General features: G+C 45.0%; 1 protein-coding gene across 1 annotated transcript in view; it reads right to left on the bottom strand.

Moving 5' to 3' along the window:
* LOC147108901 (arf-GAP with SH3 domain, ANK repeat and PH domain-containing protein 1-like) overlaps window positions 1-19,284 on the bottom strand; it is a 207,945-nt gene that overhangs the window by 70,087 nt on the left and 118,574 nt on the right. Inside the window, exons 10-14 of the mRNA XM_086005851.1 lie at window positions 16,769-16,869; window positions 13,560-13,629; window positions 11,892-11,979; window positions 5,472-5,520; window positions 1,943-2,106 (exon numbers count right to left, since the gene is read on the bottom strand). Of these exons, the coding sequence (XP_085861977.1) occupies window positions 1,943-2,106; window positions 5,472-5,520; window positions 11,892-11,979; window positions 13,560-13,629; window positions 16,769-16,869 (472 nt within the window). The remainder of the gene's footprint in view (window positions 1-1,942; window positions 2,107-5,471; window positions 5,521-11,891; window positions 11,980-13,559; window positions 13,630-16,768; window positions 16,870-19,284) is intronic.

The raw sequence follows: 19,284 nt of genomic DNA, 5'->3' as shown, positions 1-19,284 counted from the left end.
GAGCAGAGTGACCTCGACCTCAACAAGGCCTCTGAACTCGCACTATCATTGGATGCAGCCTACCAGGGCATGGATGCCTACTCCTCTGCACCGTGGACGCCGCGGGGAATGACAGCCTGGGACATGGTAGGACCGCCTCATAGCACCGTGCCATTCCAGCCACACCCCAACAACGGCCCAACTACCGCAGCAGTGTCCCAAGGCCAGACAGCAGTGCCCCAAGGCCAGAAATGCTACTCCTGTGGCCAGGCAAAACACCCCAGAGTGCGCTGCCCGGCGAAAAACGCGATCTGCTCGGGCTGCGGGAAGAAGGGACACTACGCTAGCGTCTGCAGGGCCAAAGCCACCCCTCATGAGAAAATGTTTGTCTTCCCAAGGAAGTCCACATCGGGGACATCGCTACCGCCATGGCTGACGTCCCCAGGGCCGGTCCTACTGAGAAAACACGTGAGGACCCATAAAACGGACCCCCTGGTCGAGAGGGTCGACCTCCTCCACGCCAACCCCCAGTATGCTTACATCGCATACCCGGACAGGCGGGAGGACACAGTCTCCATAAGGGACCTTGCACCCTCGGGGGCCGCAGTAACCCACTACCCACTACCACCCCCCCCCACGATCCGATATCCAGCCCCAGCAGACGGCAGGCCTGGGCCCCGCGACCCGCTCGACATCTACGAGGACGACATGCCTGTGCCACAGCCTACGCTGGACTCGACGCCGGAAGCTTCACTACCCCTGCCGTCGCCACGCCGATCACAGCGGCAGACAAGACCTCCAGAGAGACTCCAATACACTAACTTTTAATACACTTCACCCCGCCGGACTCAATTTTAAACAAGGGGTGAATGTGGTGATTGGGCAGATGCAGTGTAATGTGGATAAATGCGAGGTTATCCACTTTGGTGGCAAAAACAGGAAGGCAGATTATTATCTGAACGGCAATAGATTGGGAGAAGGGGAAGTGCAACGAGACCTGGGTGTCCTTGTACACCAATCGCTGAAGGTAAGCATGCAGGTGCAGCAGGCGGTTAAGAAGGCAAATGGTATGTTGGCCTTCATTGCAAGAGGATTCGACTACAGGAGCAAGGATGTCTTGCTGCAGTTGTACAGGGCCTTGGTGAGACCACACCTTGAGTATTGTGTGCAGTTTTGGTCGCCTTATCTGAGGAAGGATGTTCTTGCCATGGAGGGAGTGCAGCGAAGATTCACCAGACTGATACCTGGGATAGCAGGAATGACGTATGAGGAGAGATTGGGTCAATTGGGCTTATATTCGCTGGAGTTTAGAAGAATGAGAGGGGATCTCATTGAAACTTATAAAATTCTAACAGGACTAGACAGACTAGATGCAGGAAGGATGTTCCCGATGGTCGGGGAGTCCAGAACCAGGGGTCACAGTCTAAAGATAAGGGGTCACAGTCTAAAGATAAGGGGTAAGCCATTTAGGACAGAGATGAGGAGGAATTTCTTCACCCAGAGAGTGATGAACCTGTGGAATTCTCTACCACAAAAGGCAGTTGAGGCCAATTCATTAACTATATTCAAGAAGGAGTTAGATATATTTCTTAAGGCTAAAGGGATCAAGGGATATGGGGAGAAAGCAGGGACAGGGTACTGAATTTGGATGAGCAGCCATGATCTCATTAAGTGGCAGAGCAGGCTCGAGGGGCCGAATGGCCTACTCCTGCTCCTATCTTCTGTGTCTCTATGTTTCTATTTAAGTACAAGCTGTTGATGCCGGAATTAAGCACTTCCTTCTCAGTTGGATACAGATCAAAAGTAATTCAATGCCTCCTTTGCACTGCACTTAAATCCAAATTTCAGAAGAGCAAATTTTTACAGTAGCAGTGCAATATTTCACTTTAAACTGTACCCTTCTGAAAAACAGAAATCAATGCATTAATGTCTCCATTTCACTTGCTCAACACTGTTTTCTCACCTACTGCTCCACAGTCACAGCACTCACTATTCCCTGGCATATGTTGGACATCTTCAATGATGGCTTTCGTTAGATCTTCAATACTGTTCTCTGCACTACTGTGCTCTTCGTGGAAAGCTACATTTAGAGCTTCTTGCTTGCAATTGGTTAGGACAGAGATCCATCTTCACACAAAATGGAGAGAGTCATACATTAAATACATTGCGTCATTCATAGTACTGACAGCCTGAAATATCTATCTAGCTACTACATTTTAAGTGTATCGATAGCTACTTTTACACCATTTAAACTGATGGTGATAATATACAGAAAAGGGTTGCTTCGTTATTAGAGGAGCTGTAAATGGAGCTGAACACTGTGGAATTGTCAGTGAACAGCCCCGCTCCTGACTTTGACAGAAAAGAAAGAAAGACTTGCTTATATATAGCGTCTTTCATGACCTTGGGATGTTCCAAAACGCTTTACAACCAATGAACTACTTTTAAAGTGTAGCCACTGTTGTAATGAAGACAGAGGGACGATTATTGATGAATCAGCTGAAGGTGGTTGGGCCAAGGACACTTCCCTAAGGAACTGCTGAAGTGATATCCTGGGGCTATGATGATTAGCCTCTGACAACCACACCAATGTTCCTTTACATCAGGTATGACTCCAGCTGGTTGTTTTTCCCTTCGACCCCCGTGTTGACTTCAGCTTTGCTAGGGCTCCCTGGTGCCATACTCGGTTAAATGCTGCCTTCGTATTTAAGACAGCTACTCTCCCCTCTCCTCTGGCATTCAGCTCTTGTGTCCATATCTGGATCAAAGCTGCGATGGGGTTTGGAGCCAAGTGGTTTTGGAAGAACCTGAACTGAGCATTAGTGAACAGGTTATTGGTGAGTGTCAGTGTCAAGAAAGTGACACAGGTAGTAAACCTGTCACTTGGCTGTCACACTTGAACTTACCGACATATAATAATAGTGGGCGTCATTTTCAGTTTGGGTGCAGGGAGAAAACTGGTGATTGCAAATTAGCCACCTGTTATACACGATTATACACCAATATTAAAGTCAATGAAAAGGAAAATCGGTCAGAATGTATAATGGTCAAGTAGTATCATCATGCCACATAAATGACAGGTAATGGCCATCTTAAATAAGACAAACCCATTCCTTGACCTTCAACACAACCACCATCGCCTAGTCCTCCACCATAAACATCTTGGGAACAACATTGATCAGCAGCTGAACTGGACCAGCCATATCAACACTGTGGATATAAAAGCAGGGCAGAAGCCATGTCCTACGTGATGAGTGGCTCACTTCTTGACCCCTCAAATCCTCTCTACCATCTAAAGGCTCAAATCAAGAGTGTGATGGAATACTCATCACTTGCCTGGATGGGGCAGCCACAACAGCATTCAAGAAGCTTGATACCATCCAGAAAAAAGTACTTTGCTTAATCAGTGCTCCTGACACTGAACTCAATATCCACCCTCTCCACCACTGTTGCACTGTGGCTGCAGTGTGTATGATCTACAGGATACATTGCAGTATCTCATTGCTCCATCACTGCTGGGCCAATAGCCTGTAATTCCTTGTCTAACACTGCTGTGGGAGCACCATCACCACAAGGATTGTAGCAGTTCAAGGTGACAACCCACCAACTTCTCAGGATAACTGTGGCCTTGCCAGTGTTACCCACATCCTGTGAAGAAAATGTTTAAGCATATGCAAGGCTTTTAGGGGGAAAAATTGGGTTGATTTGCGCCTCGTTAGCGCCCCGGGGAGCGCTAATGGGACACGAATCCCCTAGCGCCCGGGCGCAGTGCCACTAACGCCTCCCGTGAAATTCAGCGGGAGGTTAGCGGCGGCGGTAGCGCCCCGCGGCGCTGTGCCACTGGCAATGGCATCATCGGCATGCGCAGCACCCCGGCTGCAAACTTGGGTTGCACCCCCTGACCTATCATCGGACGATATGCCCGACAGGGTCAGGGTGGTGTTTTTGCAGCTGCAGCGGCGCTACTTAAAGAGGTGTCGGGCGGCCATATTTTTTTTGGCCGACTGCCAGCACCTGCCCCCTTCCCCTTTTTTCTTCGGGGTGCCGGCCGTGATCGCTCCTTGAGTGCCAGGCTGTTTTCACGGCACCTCGCTCCCCAGTGGTCTAGCAGGGCCCCAGTGCGTGCAACGCTAGGCCCTTCCCCTTTAATCAGGGGAGGGAGGCATGCAATGGCGCTGTTGCATGTAGCGCCGCGATATTCAGTTGTAGCACCCCAAGAAGCAGGTGGAGCGCTTCCAGTAGTGCTCCACCTTCTGCTTGGGGCGCTACAACTCAATTTCAGGCGGAGGGGCGCTAAAATTAGTGCCCCGGCGACGTTAGCGCCCCAAAAGGGGCGATAGCAAATTTTTCCTCCTTAATATTTTACTGGCTGATGTCCCATGGTATTACATAGAATTTACAGCACAGAAACAAACCCATTTGGTACAACTGGTCTATGCTACACACGCGCCTCCTCCCACCCTACTTCATCTACATATCCTCTATTCCTTTCTCCCTCATGTACTTATCTAGCTTCTCTTTAAAGGAATCTATGCTATTCACCTCAACTACTCCACATGGTAGCAACTTCTACATTCTAACCACTCTCTGGGTAAAGAAGTTTCTCCTGAATTCTTTACTGGATTTATTAGAAACTATCTTCTATTTATGGTCCCTAGTTTTGGATTTCCTCACAAGTCCCCTCATATTGCTCACAGTGAGTTATAGGTTTTCTTAGAACAATGGCCCTGGGATCTGGAAGCTCTAGGATGGGAACCCAGTGTCAAAGCTTTGAAAATTTAATCTTCAGGTTGTTTCAAAATCTTCTGAAGCAAAGAATTTCACATGGTTTGAAAAAAAGAGAGCAGGACCAGGAATAAAAGCAAAACAGCCAGGAATAGAGACTGCGGAAACAAAGGAGCCGAGAAAAAAAATTGGGCCTTGTAAAAGATCATGGGCCTTCAAAAAGGTAACAGCAAAACAAAAGAGAAATGTGAGCAGTAAAGGAGGAAGGCTGGGGAAAATTTACCTGGACAGAACTGTTGTGGATTTAGGCCTACTGATGAGAGAATTGGGAATTGGAGCTGGGAAGACAATTTCATATAATCCTTTCCAGTTAATCAGAGGTTAATATAAGCAATTCAATACTGTCATAGCTTCGCTCAGTTTGAACGCTAAGCTAGGACGCTTGAATCAACACTGCATTAAAACAAATGGGGAAACTGAAGAGAATTCAAATGTGACATCAAAAGCATGGTAGACAAATTACGATGAAATAAAGTATTCAGGAAATAGGATCAGCCGACACAAAGTGCATGCATATGCTAAACTTTTAATACATTACGGATTTATATATCAATACCACACCGTCAAGTTTAGATGGCTTTACAAGTCCAAACTTGGATCTCTCCGGTTATGATATCATTTGAGCCCATGGAGTTATAGCTTCATAACACTCTCAATCATCTAGTATCTACAGACAACAATCCACAACTAGACAGCTCTCTACTTACGCCATACAATCCTGCTCATCATCTGCCAGGAAGTGATACGTGCGGTTATCTAAAAGCAAAAAAAAAAAAAAAAAATGCATTACCCTAGGATAACTGAAGGAGATAAAACAACAATCTTGTGGACCTACTCGACATGGAATTGGCTCACGTCCCAATTTATGGTCCTAAATTTTCAAACTATTTAATTCAGGTTCAACATTTATTTGGTCCCTGAACAAATGAAAATAAAGATCATATGCTCCCATCTTACACTACAGGGAATTCAGGAATGCTCAAGGCCACACCGACTCAGTGGCTGCCGGTGCTGTCCCACATTGCCCATTTGCTGCAACGCCACTGTGCTCCGTGAGATGGAAGAAATTATGAGCAACACCGACCATCCTATTCACTTGAAAAACCCAGATGGACGGAATCGTGGGACGCATGCAACGTAAAGAATCAACACCTCATCACTGACCCAACAGTAGAGGTTCCTGGCTTCGACCTCCCTCGAAGACCGGGGACAGCGCTCAACCCGATCCACACTGGGCATGGATGATGCAGCCACCTGCTCCACAAGAGGAAGATGAGGGACGACCTGAAGTGCGACTGTGGCCATGAGTCCCAGACCATGGAACACGTCACATCAACCTGCCCACTAAGATCTTTTGCGGGAGGCACCTCATTTCTCCACTTGGCATCTCAGGAGGCCATTGAATGGATCGCCAAACTAGACATCCCATTATAAGCTTTTCCCGTCATACGAAACAGCAACTGCGGAATTCAAACCTCCTTTTTTTCTTATAAAATGACGTTGTCCTTCAGAAGAAGGAAAACGTGACAAATTATGGGGCAGATTTTATGAATTAGCATAATCAGCGCAGAGTTTCACACGCAAGTATGCTAGGAGTGCAGACGTTAGCTCCCTTGTTCTGTGGCCTGCCACAGAATTAAAACTAAAATGGATGGAAATTCAGGTGGCCTGCTAATCTCTGCCACTGATGTGCCTATTACAACAACTTGCATTTATACAGCGCCTTTAATTTAGAGAAACACATCCAGAAACATATAGTAGCATAACCAAAAAATTGGACACCAAGCCAAAAAAGGATATTAGGAGGGGGTGACCGAAAGCTTGATCAAAGGCGATCTTAAAGGAGGGAAGGGATGTTGAGAGGCAGAGGGGTTTAGGAAGGGAATACCAGATCATGGGGTCTACGTAGTTTAAGGCATGGCCACTAATGGTGGGGTGAAGGGAGGGTAGAAGGTGCACAAGATAGAGTAAGATGAATGGAGAGTTTGGAGGGGATTGTAGGGCCGAAGGAGGTTACAGGGATAGGGAGGGGCAAGGCCATGAAGGGATTTAAAGATGATAATTTTTAATGATAGGCATTGGGGGAATGGGAGCCAATGTAGGTCACGGTTGATGGATGAATGGGATTTGGTGTGGAATAGGATACAGGCAGTGAAGTTTTGGATGAGCTGGACCACCTTACAGACAGTGGAGGATGGGAGGCTGACCACGAGAGCATTCAAATAGTCGAGTCTAGAGGCAACAATAGCATGGCTGAGGGTTTCAGCTGCAAATGGGCTGAAGTAAGGTTGGAGGCAGTATTAAAGCTAGTATTAAGTCAAAGGAGGAAGCTTATAAAGTTGCCAGAAAAAGCAGTCAGTCTGAGGATTGGGATCTTTTTAGAACTCAGCAAAGGGGGGCCAAGAAATTGATAAAGAAAGGGAAAATGGAATATGAGCACAAACTAGTGAAAAATATAAAAACAGATTGCAAAAGCTTCTATAGGTATGTGAAAAGGAAAAGACTGGCGAAGGTAAATGTAGGTCCTTTACAGTCAGAGACGGGAGAATTTATAATGGGGAATGAGGAAATGGCAGAGAAATTAAATAAATACTTTGGGGTAGATTTTCCCAAACCTGTTGGGAAGAAGGCGGGACTTCCCATTTTGGGTTTTTGACCCGCCTACTTCGACGTCCGGCCAATCCGCGTGATTTTCCCTTGATTGACCTTGTTGAGCCCGCCCAGCGGGCTCAGCAGGCCAATTAAGGGCCACCCGGCAACAGGTGACGTCACAGACTGCAATTTCATCTGTCAAGAGTTCTTGACAGATGAAATATCAGTGTTTCACAGCTGTTTGAAGCTGTGAAACACTGACAGTCTCAGTTCTAGCATGTGTCCTTCTGCACAGACTCAGTTAGAACTGTCAGCAGCACTCAAAGCTGAAGGCTGTCACTTTTGACAGATCGCAGCCGTTCAGCTTTCAGTTCCGGCTGAGTGATGCGCTCCCGACGGCTACAGGAAGAAAGGCTGTGAAGGTAAGTACAGGTAAGTAAAAGTTCTTTACACACTTTAGACACACCAAACACACTTACCTTTGCACTCATGCACCCATCACTCACCTGAGCACCGACATCGCGACCCCTCCAAGTCCTTCAACCCGACGGCCCGCCTGCTCTAACCTGGCGTGGTTTGTAGCCGTCGGGAAACCCACACGAAACCCCTCAAAATAGGGATTAAGCTAAAAACTGCCTGTTAACTACCCGTTAACAGGCAGTTAATTGGCACTAATCCCTTCCTGCCTGGTTTCGGCGGGTCGGGTACCCGCCGCCCCTGAAACTTACGTGGGGCGGGGTTTTGGGCGGGATGGTGTCGGGACCCCCAAATTCGGGATTTCCCCCCCCCCCCACACGGCTGAAATCGTGCCTGACGGCGCCACGAAAATCTAGCCCTTTGTTTCTGTCTTCACGGAGGAAGACACAAAAAAACTCCCAGAAATACAAGAAAACCAAGGGTGTGGCAAGAATGAGGAACTTAAAGAAATTATTATTAGTAAAAAAAAAAAAAAAAACAGTACTAGCAAAATTAATGGGACTAAAAGTCGATAAATCCCAAGGACATGTCCTACATCCTAGGGTTTTGAAAGAGGTGGCCATTGGGATAGTGGATGCATTGGTCGTCATCTTCCAAAATTCTATAGATTCTGGAACGGTTCCTGCAGATTGGAGGATAGCAAATGTAACCCCGCTATTTAAGAAAGGAGGGAGAGAGAAAACGGGGAACTACAGACCTGTTAGCCTCACATCAGTAGTTGGGAAAATGCTGGAATCTATTATAAAGGATGCAATAACTGGGCATTTAGAAACTAATACTGTAGTAAGATTGGGCAGAGTCAGCATGGATTTATGAAAGGGAAATCCTGTTTGATTAACCTATTGGAGTTTTTTGAGGATGTAACTAATGGAGTAGACAAAGGAGAACCGGTAGATGTGGTGTATTTGGATTTTCAGAAGGCCTTTGATAAGGTCCCACACAAGAGGTTGGTGAACAAAATTAGGGCACATGGAATTGGGGGTAATATACTAGCATGGGTTGAGAATTGGTTAACAGACAGAAAACAAAGAGTAGGGATAAACGGATCTTTTTCGAGATGGCAGGCTGTGACTAGTGGGGTACCGCAAGGATCGGTGCTTGGGCCCCAGCTATTCACAATCTATATCAAAGATTTGGATGAGGGGGACTAAATGTAACATTTCCAAATTTGCTGATGATACAAAGCTAGGTGGCAGTGTCAGTTGTGAAGAGGATGTGAAGAGGCTTCAGGGGGATCTCGACAGGCTCAGTGAGTGGGCGAGAACATGGCAGATGGAATATAATGTGGATAGATGTGAAGTTATCCACTTTGGTAGAAAAAACAGAAAGGCAGAGTATTTCCTAAATGGTGAAAGATTGGGGAAAGCAGATGCTCAAAGGGACCTGGGTGTCCTTGTACATGAGTCACTGAATGTGAATGTGCAAGTGCAGCAAGCCGTTAGGAAGGCAAATGGTATGCTGGCCTTCATTACAAGAGGATTTGAGTACAGGAGTAAAGAAGTCTTACTCCAATTATATAGTGCCTTGGTGAGACCACACCTGGAGTACGGTGTACAATTTTGGTCTCCTTACCTAAGGAAGGATATACTTGCCATAGAGGGAGTGCAATGAAGGTTCACGAGATTGATTCCTGGTATGGCGGGACTGTCGTATGAGAAGAGATTGAGTAAACTAGGCCTGTATTCTCTTGAATTCAGAAGAATGAGAGGGGCTCTCATTGAAGCATACAAAATTATTACAGGGCTTGATAGAGTGGATGCTGGGAGAATGTTTCCCTTGGCTGGGGAGTCTAGAACCAGGGGCCACAGCCTCAGGATAAAGGGTAGGCCATTCAGGACTGAGATGAGAAGAAATTTCTTCAGACACAGGGTGGCGAATCTCTGGAATTCTCTACCCCAGAGGGCTGTGGAGGCTCAGTCATTGGGTATATTCAAAACAGAAGTTGATAGATTTTTGACTAGTAAGGGCATCAAGGGATATGGCGATAGGGCCGGTGAATGGAGTTGAGGCAGAAGATCAGCCATGATCTCATTGAATGGCGGAGCAGGCTCGAAGGGCCGAATGGCCTACTCCTGCTCCTATTTCTTATGTTCTTATTTTCTTAAAGTAGGAGGTCTTTGTGATGGTGGGGATATGGGGTTGGAAGCTCAGGGTTGAATAGGACAGCAAGGTTGTGAACATTCTGATTCAATGTGCAGCAGTGGTTGAGGAGGGGGATGGAATTGGTGGCAGAGAGTTTGTGACTGGGGCCAAAGGTGATGGCTTCAGTCTTCACAGTATGGAAAGCTTTGCCCCACGGGTAAGCAATTTGTAAAATCTGCTCATAGATTCCCAACTAGAAAGGTGAAAATTTTCTGTTTTAGAAATTGACCCTCCACCAGCCTTCCTGGATGCAACCTGAAGCGGAGCCAAGAGGTACGTGACCTCACGTACTGCTTGACCCCGAGATCACAGATCACAGAAATCACAGAAACCCCACAGTGCAGATAGAGGCCATTTCGGCCCATCGAGCCTGCACCGACACATATCCCACCCGATCCCCGTAACCCATACACCAACACATATCCCACCCTATCCCCGTAACCCCACGTATTTAATCCCCCCTAACACTAAGGGTCAATTTATCATAGCCAATCAACCTAACCTGCACATCTTTGGACTGTGGGAGGAAACCGGAGCACCCGGAGGAAACCCACGCAAACACGGGGAGAATGTGCAAACTCCACACAGACAGTCACCCGAGGCCGGATTCGAACCCGGGTCCCTGGCGCTGTGAGGCAACAGTGTTAACCACTATGCCACCGTGCTGCCATCGATCATTCAGATAACAATCGGTTGCTAGAACTTTCTGCTTTCTTTCAGCTCTGAAATATCACCTGCACTCTCCCCCTCTGCCACTTAAATCCCTCAAGGCTGGATTTCTCCAACGCTCTCTAGAAACTGCAAGCCATCCAAAATGATGTGGTTTGTGTCTTCATCCATACCACGGCCTGTACACCAGTCACCCCAGTACTTGTTAGGCTCCATTAGTTCCCCTTGTCCTTGAGTTGCAACTTTATATCTTTGCCCTCACCTTCAGATCCCTGCAGGACCTTATCGCTCCTTATCTTTCTAATTTCCTCCAACAGTATGTCCCTACATGCAGCCTCCACTCCTCAAACAATGGCTTACTTATCTCTCTGCTGCACCATCAATTGACACTCCTTCAGCAAGTGGGCTCCCACTTTCTGGAATTCCCTAGCTCAGCACATCTGCCTTGTCACCTCTTTTCTTTTGCTTCAAAATCCCCCTCATGAAACATAATTTTCTCCCCTGCCACTCTTGGTTTTTCTCCTTCCTGCTTGGTGGCTGAGAAAGGAAAGAGCGCAAATTATCAACTTCCTGTAAAGCAGAGAGACATCTCTCTGTATGTGAGAAGTGCTATACAAATTTAAGTTGTTGAATGTACATGCACCCATCCTTGGATTAGAAATTGAAACTCAGTTGGAGAAAACACATTTGAGTTCTCAACGTCACCTGCAGTTCCACTTGCAAGATTATAAGAAACAAAGAAAAAGGCAATTAACCTAGCAAGTCTTTCGTTCTCAGACTATGTGTACCATGCTCTCTCATGTAATCCGCCCAACTATTTAATCTTCCAAGGAGAAGCTCTTTACTTCTGCAAAAAAGTGGCATTAGAGGCACTTAGTAAGTATGTTGGTGAAATTAGAATAAACAAACAAATGTCTGCTGTTCAAGGATACAGTGCTAAATTGTCTTTCCTCTTATCTAATGTGGCAGATAAAGTATTTGATTCTATCTCTGGGGAGAGTGTATTGTTGTTGGGAGAGTTTCCAACAGCAGCACAATGATGGCAGACAAGCACAGCAAATAATATTGACAATGTCTGTGAGGGCACCAACACATTTGTCTGCATTGAAACTTGACTACAAAAAGACAAAGAGACAACCCTTAATCACAAATAAGTTATATTAATCAACAAAAGTCATGGAGTAATAAATAGTATAGAATTGCCGCAGTAAAAACAGAGGAAAGAAAATCAAAATGGTAGTTCATACGTGAAATGAGGTCAAAGCACTTTTTATCTTCCAAACTGGGCTTCACTTGACAGGTCAGGAGGTTCAGTTTTGCTGGCTGCCGGTTGGGCTGGGTAAAACAGAAATGAATAAGATTTGAAGGTGACGCATCCTACTATCTCATTAACAAGATCCAATTCAGAAGGCAATCAAATCCAACAACATAATTTTATAGTTAAGCTCCCTTAATGGCTCAGTACTGCATTATCGGAGAGGTCATCTTTCAGATGAGACATTAAACCAAGGCCCCTATCCCTTGGCATTATTTGAAAAAGAGCAGCGGAGTTGTCCTAATGGTGTCTTTCAACCAACACCACAAGAAACAGATTAACTGGTTATTTATCTTATTGCTGTGTGAAACTTGGCTGTTGCAATTGCCTACAAAACAACACTACACTTCAAAAGTAATTCATTGACTGTAAGGTGCTATGGGATGCCGAATTGTTGTTACGGCTGGTTGAAGAATGATCTTATAGCCAGTAGCAGAATTGCCACAAAATAATGTACTCTCAAATGTATTTGCTGTGGGTATAAAATGGGTACATAATGTTAAAGGAATAAAAGTACCATAAAGTGCTCCTCGGTACTGTTAAGAGTACAAAACCCCATTTATTTTGCAACAGTTATGTAATTACAGTACTAGGATTTTGCCCCATGCCAAGAGTTAATGTTATCATACAAAAATGGTTGATTAGGGAGAGAGAAGACTCAGAAGAGCTATCCATAATTATGGTCAGTGACTTCACAGTAACATATCGATGTATTTCAACACAATTCACGTCACTATGGGGTCAATTTTAACTTTACCTGTGCAATGGAAATCAGGCAGCTGAACCGTTAAAATTAGCAGGTTTTTTACCCGCTCAAATCCTGACCACTTCTGATATTAAGCTACAGAATTTGCAGGCAGAAGAGGCGCTTGCCTAAAGCAGGCGGCAGCCTCATACACTTTTGCAAATCAGGGTCCTATTACACCAATAGGACCCTATGCACATAACCAGGTAAGCCGCCTCAGCTTTCCCGCTAGGCAAAAGCAGGTTTGCAGCTGGTCTCCAGATAGAAGAGGCCCTTCGGGTAAGTCTAAAACTTGCCTTTGTGGGGCCAGGAGGAGCAGGAGTACCCCTCTGGGCCTCACAAGAAATGCCGTGGCCTCCTATTCCCAAACTCCACCCTCTTTCTCCCGCGAGACCCTCCCGAAATTCTTCTCCCTGCCACTTAGCTGGAAACCGGCAGGCGGCCTAGGGCTGCCTGACCTTCGTCTGCCAGCAGCCAATCTGCATGCTGTTCATGCCCGTTCCTATCGGAAAGTGGACCTGCAGCATTTAAATGAGGCCTGGTTGTTAGAATCGCTGTGGCCTTCTGCTGGGCGGAAAATTAACTCACTGGAAACCCGCTCCGAGTTAAAGTCCACACCAATGTATACAGACTTGCTGTACACCTTTTCATGATGGTGGTTCCCCTTTAAATTTCTTACTGTTTTCCATACTTTCTCCTAATTATGGTCTTTGTGCTCTGGGGAAATTAGTCTTATTTAGTATGAAAGACAAAAGAGAAGTCATTCAGTCACCAGATGGTTACAAACTGAACTGCATTTGCTGCCAGATAAAATCAACAACAGATGTCCCAATCTCTTTCCCATGCTGAACTCACTGTTCCATGCGATATGGTCAGGTAACAGTTCTTTATGATACATTTCCTCTTCTGCCAAACTTTCCTCAACCTGAACATGAGAAAATATTTATTATATAATATTGCTCGATTTGAAAACACTTTTCATCTTGAAAATATTAGCAAATACATTTTTGTAACATTAGAGCACCATGTCTGTAATTCTTTGCTCTTCTGTTACGTCACTACTCACCTGCAGCTCCCCCTCCTGCTTAGCGCTAACGTCATGATGGCAAATGCTATCTGTATGGTCACATCCATCTTTTTTGACTTGTCTGATTATTATTCCTCTACTTGCTGTTACAAGACTGGATGACTCTGCAGAGGAACATTAGCTGTGATAGTCTCTCTCTTCCTACACCCCACGTTTCTGTGGAGCCACAATTGTTCTGGTTTCACCACTAAGTCTAACTCCAATCAGCATGGTTTACACTCTTAAGAGCATCTCCAGTCAGAGTCAGTACAGGACTAATTTTGAACTTGTACTAGGTGATCAAAGCAGTGTTGAATGGCACAGAAGTTAAACACAATTTAAATTTACTGCATACTTTGGCAAAAGGGCTAGGACATCAACTTCTATCAGAATTCAAATCTGCAACCCGAGAAGTATAAAGCAGATGCATAACACAGTATGACTGCATTCATCAATGCCCAAATAAATCTTCTAGTCTAATTACAGCATACACCAACCAAATGTTAACAATTCATAAATATCTGGTTATTCCTATAAATGTAACAATATTCCTCAGGATCAGAATAGAACAGGCTGTTAGTCACAGCAAAACTGATTATTAACCTACCTCAGATAGGTGCAGCAGTATATACAGGGCACTACGACAGTCTTATCCTCATTCTGTTTCAGTATAATTCAATAAATGAGGAACTACACCCACGTACCAAAATATATTGAAAACAAAATTAAAATATAACAAAATATTATTTAAAGCTCATATAGTGCTTGGCCTCCTCATTGGGGCTACAATGTTGTTTGCACTGGGCTTCGAAACAGGATATTTCTTCACATAGCCTCAGTTCTCAGCACCCCGTGGTGCATAGTGTTTTTAGTAGAACACAGTAGTAAGAGTGCTGGGAGGCAATATGAAGAGGAAATATATTCTGATATCTAGCTTCAGAAACCCAGTTAAGATTAGCACTATTCAGTAAGCTAACCACCATGTAGTGAGTTTTTTTTTTTAATTAGCAAAGAAATTGATAGTTAATTTTAAAAAAAGGAAGGGATATTTTTCCTACAAATACTTGAGAGAAACCTTAAGAAGAGCATTGTGCTGGAGTATTCTTCAACATGTTGAGGTCCTCACATCCAATTTTTGGACTTGGAAGTATCAAGAGCATTCACTAGATGCTCTCCCAGATGGCACTTAGCTGTCTGATTTGCAACTGCCTCAGCACCATTATTAGTAAGCATGGGATCAGTTTTAGTATGTTAAAGATACAAAGCTTTATCTCTCCACTACCATCCTGGAGTCTATGACTGTTACAGTGCTGCTTGATATCAAGTTGTGGATGAGCCAGAGCTTCTTGAAGCTCAACATGGACAAAGTCAAAGCCAGCCTGTTTGGGTCCTTCCAGGAACTCTGTGACCTCACCCCCAATCCCTACTCCCTTCCAGTGTGCAACCTGAGCTGAGCTTCAAACCTCTCAACCAGTCCAAGACTGCCTACTTCCAGTTCTGAGACATCTCCCTCCCTATCTTACCCCACTGTCACCGAACCCCTCATCCATGCTTTTGTTATCTCCAGATTTAATTTTTCAAATGTCTTCCCCACCGATCTCCAAAGCTCCACCTATGTAAATTCCAACTCATCTAGAACTCCGTCACCTGTATCCTATCCCCCCCACCTATCTCCCCTATCCTTGACCATCTTCATTGGCTTGGCACGTCAATATCAAAATCCTTGTCCCTCATCTACAAAGCTCTCACAGCCTTGCTCCTCCTTACCTGTGCAGCTGCCTCCAATCCTAATCACACCAACCACTTTTCCAATTCTGAGTTACTGTGCATTCTCCCCTTTTTGCATTCTACAATTGCAGCCTTTAGCCCCCACATTCAGGAACTAAGTCCCTACACCCTTCCAGCTTCATACATCACTCCCCACCTTCAAAAGCCTCCTTAAAATCTACCTTCACTGCACCATCAGCCACCTCCTGTAACCTCTCTTCTATTTTTGCTAGGGTCTGACTCCCAATTGTGAAGCACCTTGAGATGTTACGCTGCATTAAAGTTGCTATATAAATGTAAGTTCTTGTTTATGGCTAAGTGAGCTTATCCAGTGAGTAGTTGAGTCATAGAAGGCAGGACGGTCCAAAGTTTGATCTTTGTCCCGAGTTACGTGCCATCAGTCAGAGTGGTGGTAGAGGTAATGCAATTTGGCCTTCGTGCTGCTCAGTTGTGGTTGGGGGGGGGGGGGGGGGAAAGGATAATCATCCAGTATTCTCTCTCCCAATTGTTATAGCTGCTAGAAGTGCATATGTCTGGGTCTCGGTTAAGGGCATGACGATACTCAACTGTGATAACCAATAGTTGGACAATCTGAGGACATCAATCATCAAGTTCACAAGTGAATAATGGTTACTTGGGGTGACTGACACTCATGGAATTGTATCCAGTAAGGAATGAACATCTTCAGGAAAGGAAGGGAGGAGAGAACATTTTCATGAAAGGAAAGGAGATTTTAAAAAAGCACTCCGATTACAATAACTATTTTGGAGCTTCTAGGGTCTTCCTCATCATATCTTGTTCATAGTAGTGAAATTCAGTATTTCTGAAGGATGGAAAAGTGTTAATACTGATCAAATGCCTTTTTCCAGGAAAGGCTTTGGTTATATTACTTGTTCAAGAATACTAAAATCATATTACATCAAGAGACATAAAAGACTATAAAGCATAAAAGCTCACGTTGCACAGATCTCTGTGCTTCAAAAAAGGCTAGTCAGTGCCCCAGACAGCTTGATTATTGCAGCAAAACAAGCCTAGAACTGCTTACTGTTATATCACTGAGCAGTTAAGTTTCCATGGCTACAATTCAGTAAATACAGAATCCGACAGCTGTAGAATGCAGCCAGCCTAAATCCCAAAAGAAACAGGGATACACAGAAGGCATATCCCACTGGAGACAAATGCTCTAGACCAACAATCTTTAAGTAAATGAGAAGACCACAGTCACACTAACCCATCACTTTTCTTATACAGGATTCCTATTTTTTCAGTGCCATATTGCTTATTGCCCTGGAGTTGGTGCATGCTATACACAGACTGGCGACTCACAGAATCCTGCAGGAACAGAAAATATAAACAAGTGATATCAGTGAGATTCCCTTGGCCATACAGCTACTGTACAAAACGCCACTTGAGAACTAGATAGAAATGCATTATAAACAAATGGAGTCTATTATCAACAAACATGTTCCTGAGGACCATATCAATGGCACTGGAAAGAATATACATGCTTGACAGTTGCAATATATTTTCTTATAGGAGACTGCTGATGGAAAGAATAGAAAATAAATAAACTATAACTGGCAAAAGGCAAATTTAGGATTTATTTCAAGGAGTTCTTCATATAAATACTGATCAACATGTGCAATGGACTTCCAGGTAAGGTGGTAGAAGCAAAGATCTTTAAATCATGAAAAAAAAACAGCTGGAGGATGGGGGTGGGGCACTCAAGGCTCTTGCTGGATGGATGAATGACCTTCCTCATCCATATCTATCTTTCAGGGACTCAAAATTTAATTTTAAAGCTTGCAGTAAACTACATTTGTTTCCCTTTTTCACATTTAGTAAGGCAACCCATATACAAGTGATGCTCAACACCAATATAATTCCCATAACGTGCCTAAGAACAGTTCAAAAATGTGAAGCCAAAGTTAGGCCCTTGCCTGGCTCAATCTAAAGTCAGGAACTGTCCAGCAGCATTTTTTACCCATTGCATTAGTCAGCACTTTTTAAAAACGAAGTGCACTATTCAAGTCAGGTCAAGCAGAGTTCAATGGTGGGAGATAATTGCTTCAGCAGGGTAAGGGTCCTAGGAAGATGGTGGAGGAGGCAGATAGGAGGGCAGAGGAGAGAAAGTGGAGGCGGGGGAAATTAACAGAGAAGGAAAGGAGGGGACAGAGGCAAAGAGAGAAAGGAGGGGGAAGGGAAGAGTCGGAGGAAGTGAGGGAAAAGGAGGGTAGTGGAGTAGGGGATGAGGAGAAGGAGAATAAGACCAGGTGGACAGGGATGGGGAGGAGAAGAGAGGAGTTCAGGTAGAGATGGAGAGGTAGGGGATGGGCACGGGGAAGAAAGGCGTGAAATCTACCCGAGTAGGGAAGGGTACTGGGGAGCAGCAGCAGGTAAATGCAGTTTGTCCCACACTTTCGGTAAAAGGTACTTCCGACTTGGATGCTTAGCTTTATTGTTTGTGTTGACATTACAAAGAGAAGCAGCAGCTATCTGTGACTTTTAAGTTTGAGATTTTGAATTCAATTAAAAAAAAACCTTTAAATAAAAGCTGGTATCGGTAAAATTGACCATGAAGCCGTCAGATTATCGTAAAAACCCAACTGGTTCACTAATGTCCTTTAGGGAAGGAAAACTGCTGCCCTTACATGGTCCGGCCTATATGTGACTCCAGACCCACACCAATGGGGTTGACTCTTAACTGCCCTCTGAAGTGGCACAGCAACCATTCAGTTGTATCAACCTTCGGCAATCAGGGATGGGCAATAAATGCCAGCCTCATCAGTGACGCCCACGTTCCGAGGATTAATTTAAAAAGAGTTCTACCAATCATGGCAGCCCCATTCTCAGGAATCCCAGCAAAGGAAAAGCACCATTCAGTTTCTCAGATGCTGACCTGGAGGTCCTGTTAGAATTGAAGTTATAGTGCCTGCTGGGCACTCATGGTAGGGAGCTGCTGAAGGCAGTGACACAAGGTATGTGGATGGAAATGGTAGTGACTGTGAATGTCGTTGCAGTGACCCCACAGGGCTGGAAGAAGTTTAATAACCCGATGAGGATAGGCAATTTTGGAGCATTAGATCAAAGCTCTGCAGTCCTGCCACATCCAGTCGTGAATGGTGGTGGACAATTAAACAACTAACGGGAGGAGGAGGCTCCATGAATATCCCAATCCTCAATGATGCTGGAGCCCAGCATGTGAGTGCAAAAGGCAAGGCTGAAGCATTTGCAACCATCTTCAGCCAGAAGTGCCGAGTGGATGATCCATATTGGCCTACTCCTGAGGTCCGCACCATCACAGAAGCCAGTCTTCAGCCACTTCGATTCACTCCACGTGATATCAAGAAATGGCTGAGCGCACTGGATACAGCAAAGGCTACGGGCACTGACAACATCCCAGCTGTCGTGTTGAAGACTTGTGCTCCAGAATTAGCCGCCTCTGTAGCCAAGCTATTCCAATAGAACTACAACACTGGCATCTATTCGACAATGTGGAAAACTGCCAAGGTATGTCCTGTCCACAAAAAGCAGGACAAATCCAATCCGGCAAATTACCACCCCATCAGTCTCTCAATCATCAACAAAGTGATGGAAGGTGTCATCGACAGTGCCATCAAGCGGCACTTACTCACTTTTTCTCTTTTTCTTAAACAGTCCCTCGGAACCGAGGACGACTTGCTTCCACACTAAAAATGAGTTCTCAGGTGACTGATGAGTCCAATGCGGGACCTACAATCTCTGTCA

Source organism: Somniosus microcephalus, chromosome 13 (genome assembly GCF_052327205.1).
Source record: "Somniosus microcephalus isolate GS21.2 chromosome 13, FLI_Smic_1.0, whole genome shotgun sequence".
Classification (NCBI taxonomy): Eukaryota; Metazoa; Chordata; class Chondrichthyes; order Squaliformes; family Somniosidae; genus Somniosus; species Somniosus microcephalus.
The sequence above is the reverse complement of the archived record's forward strand: the minus strand, read 5'-3'. Positions and strand labels throughout refer to the sequence as shown.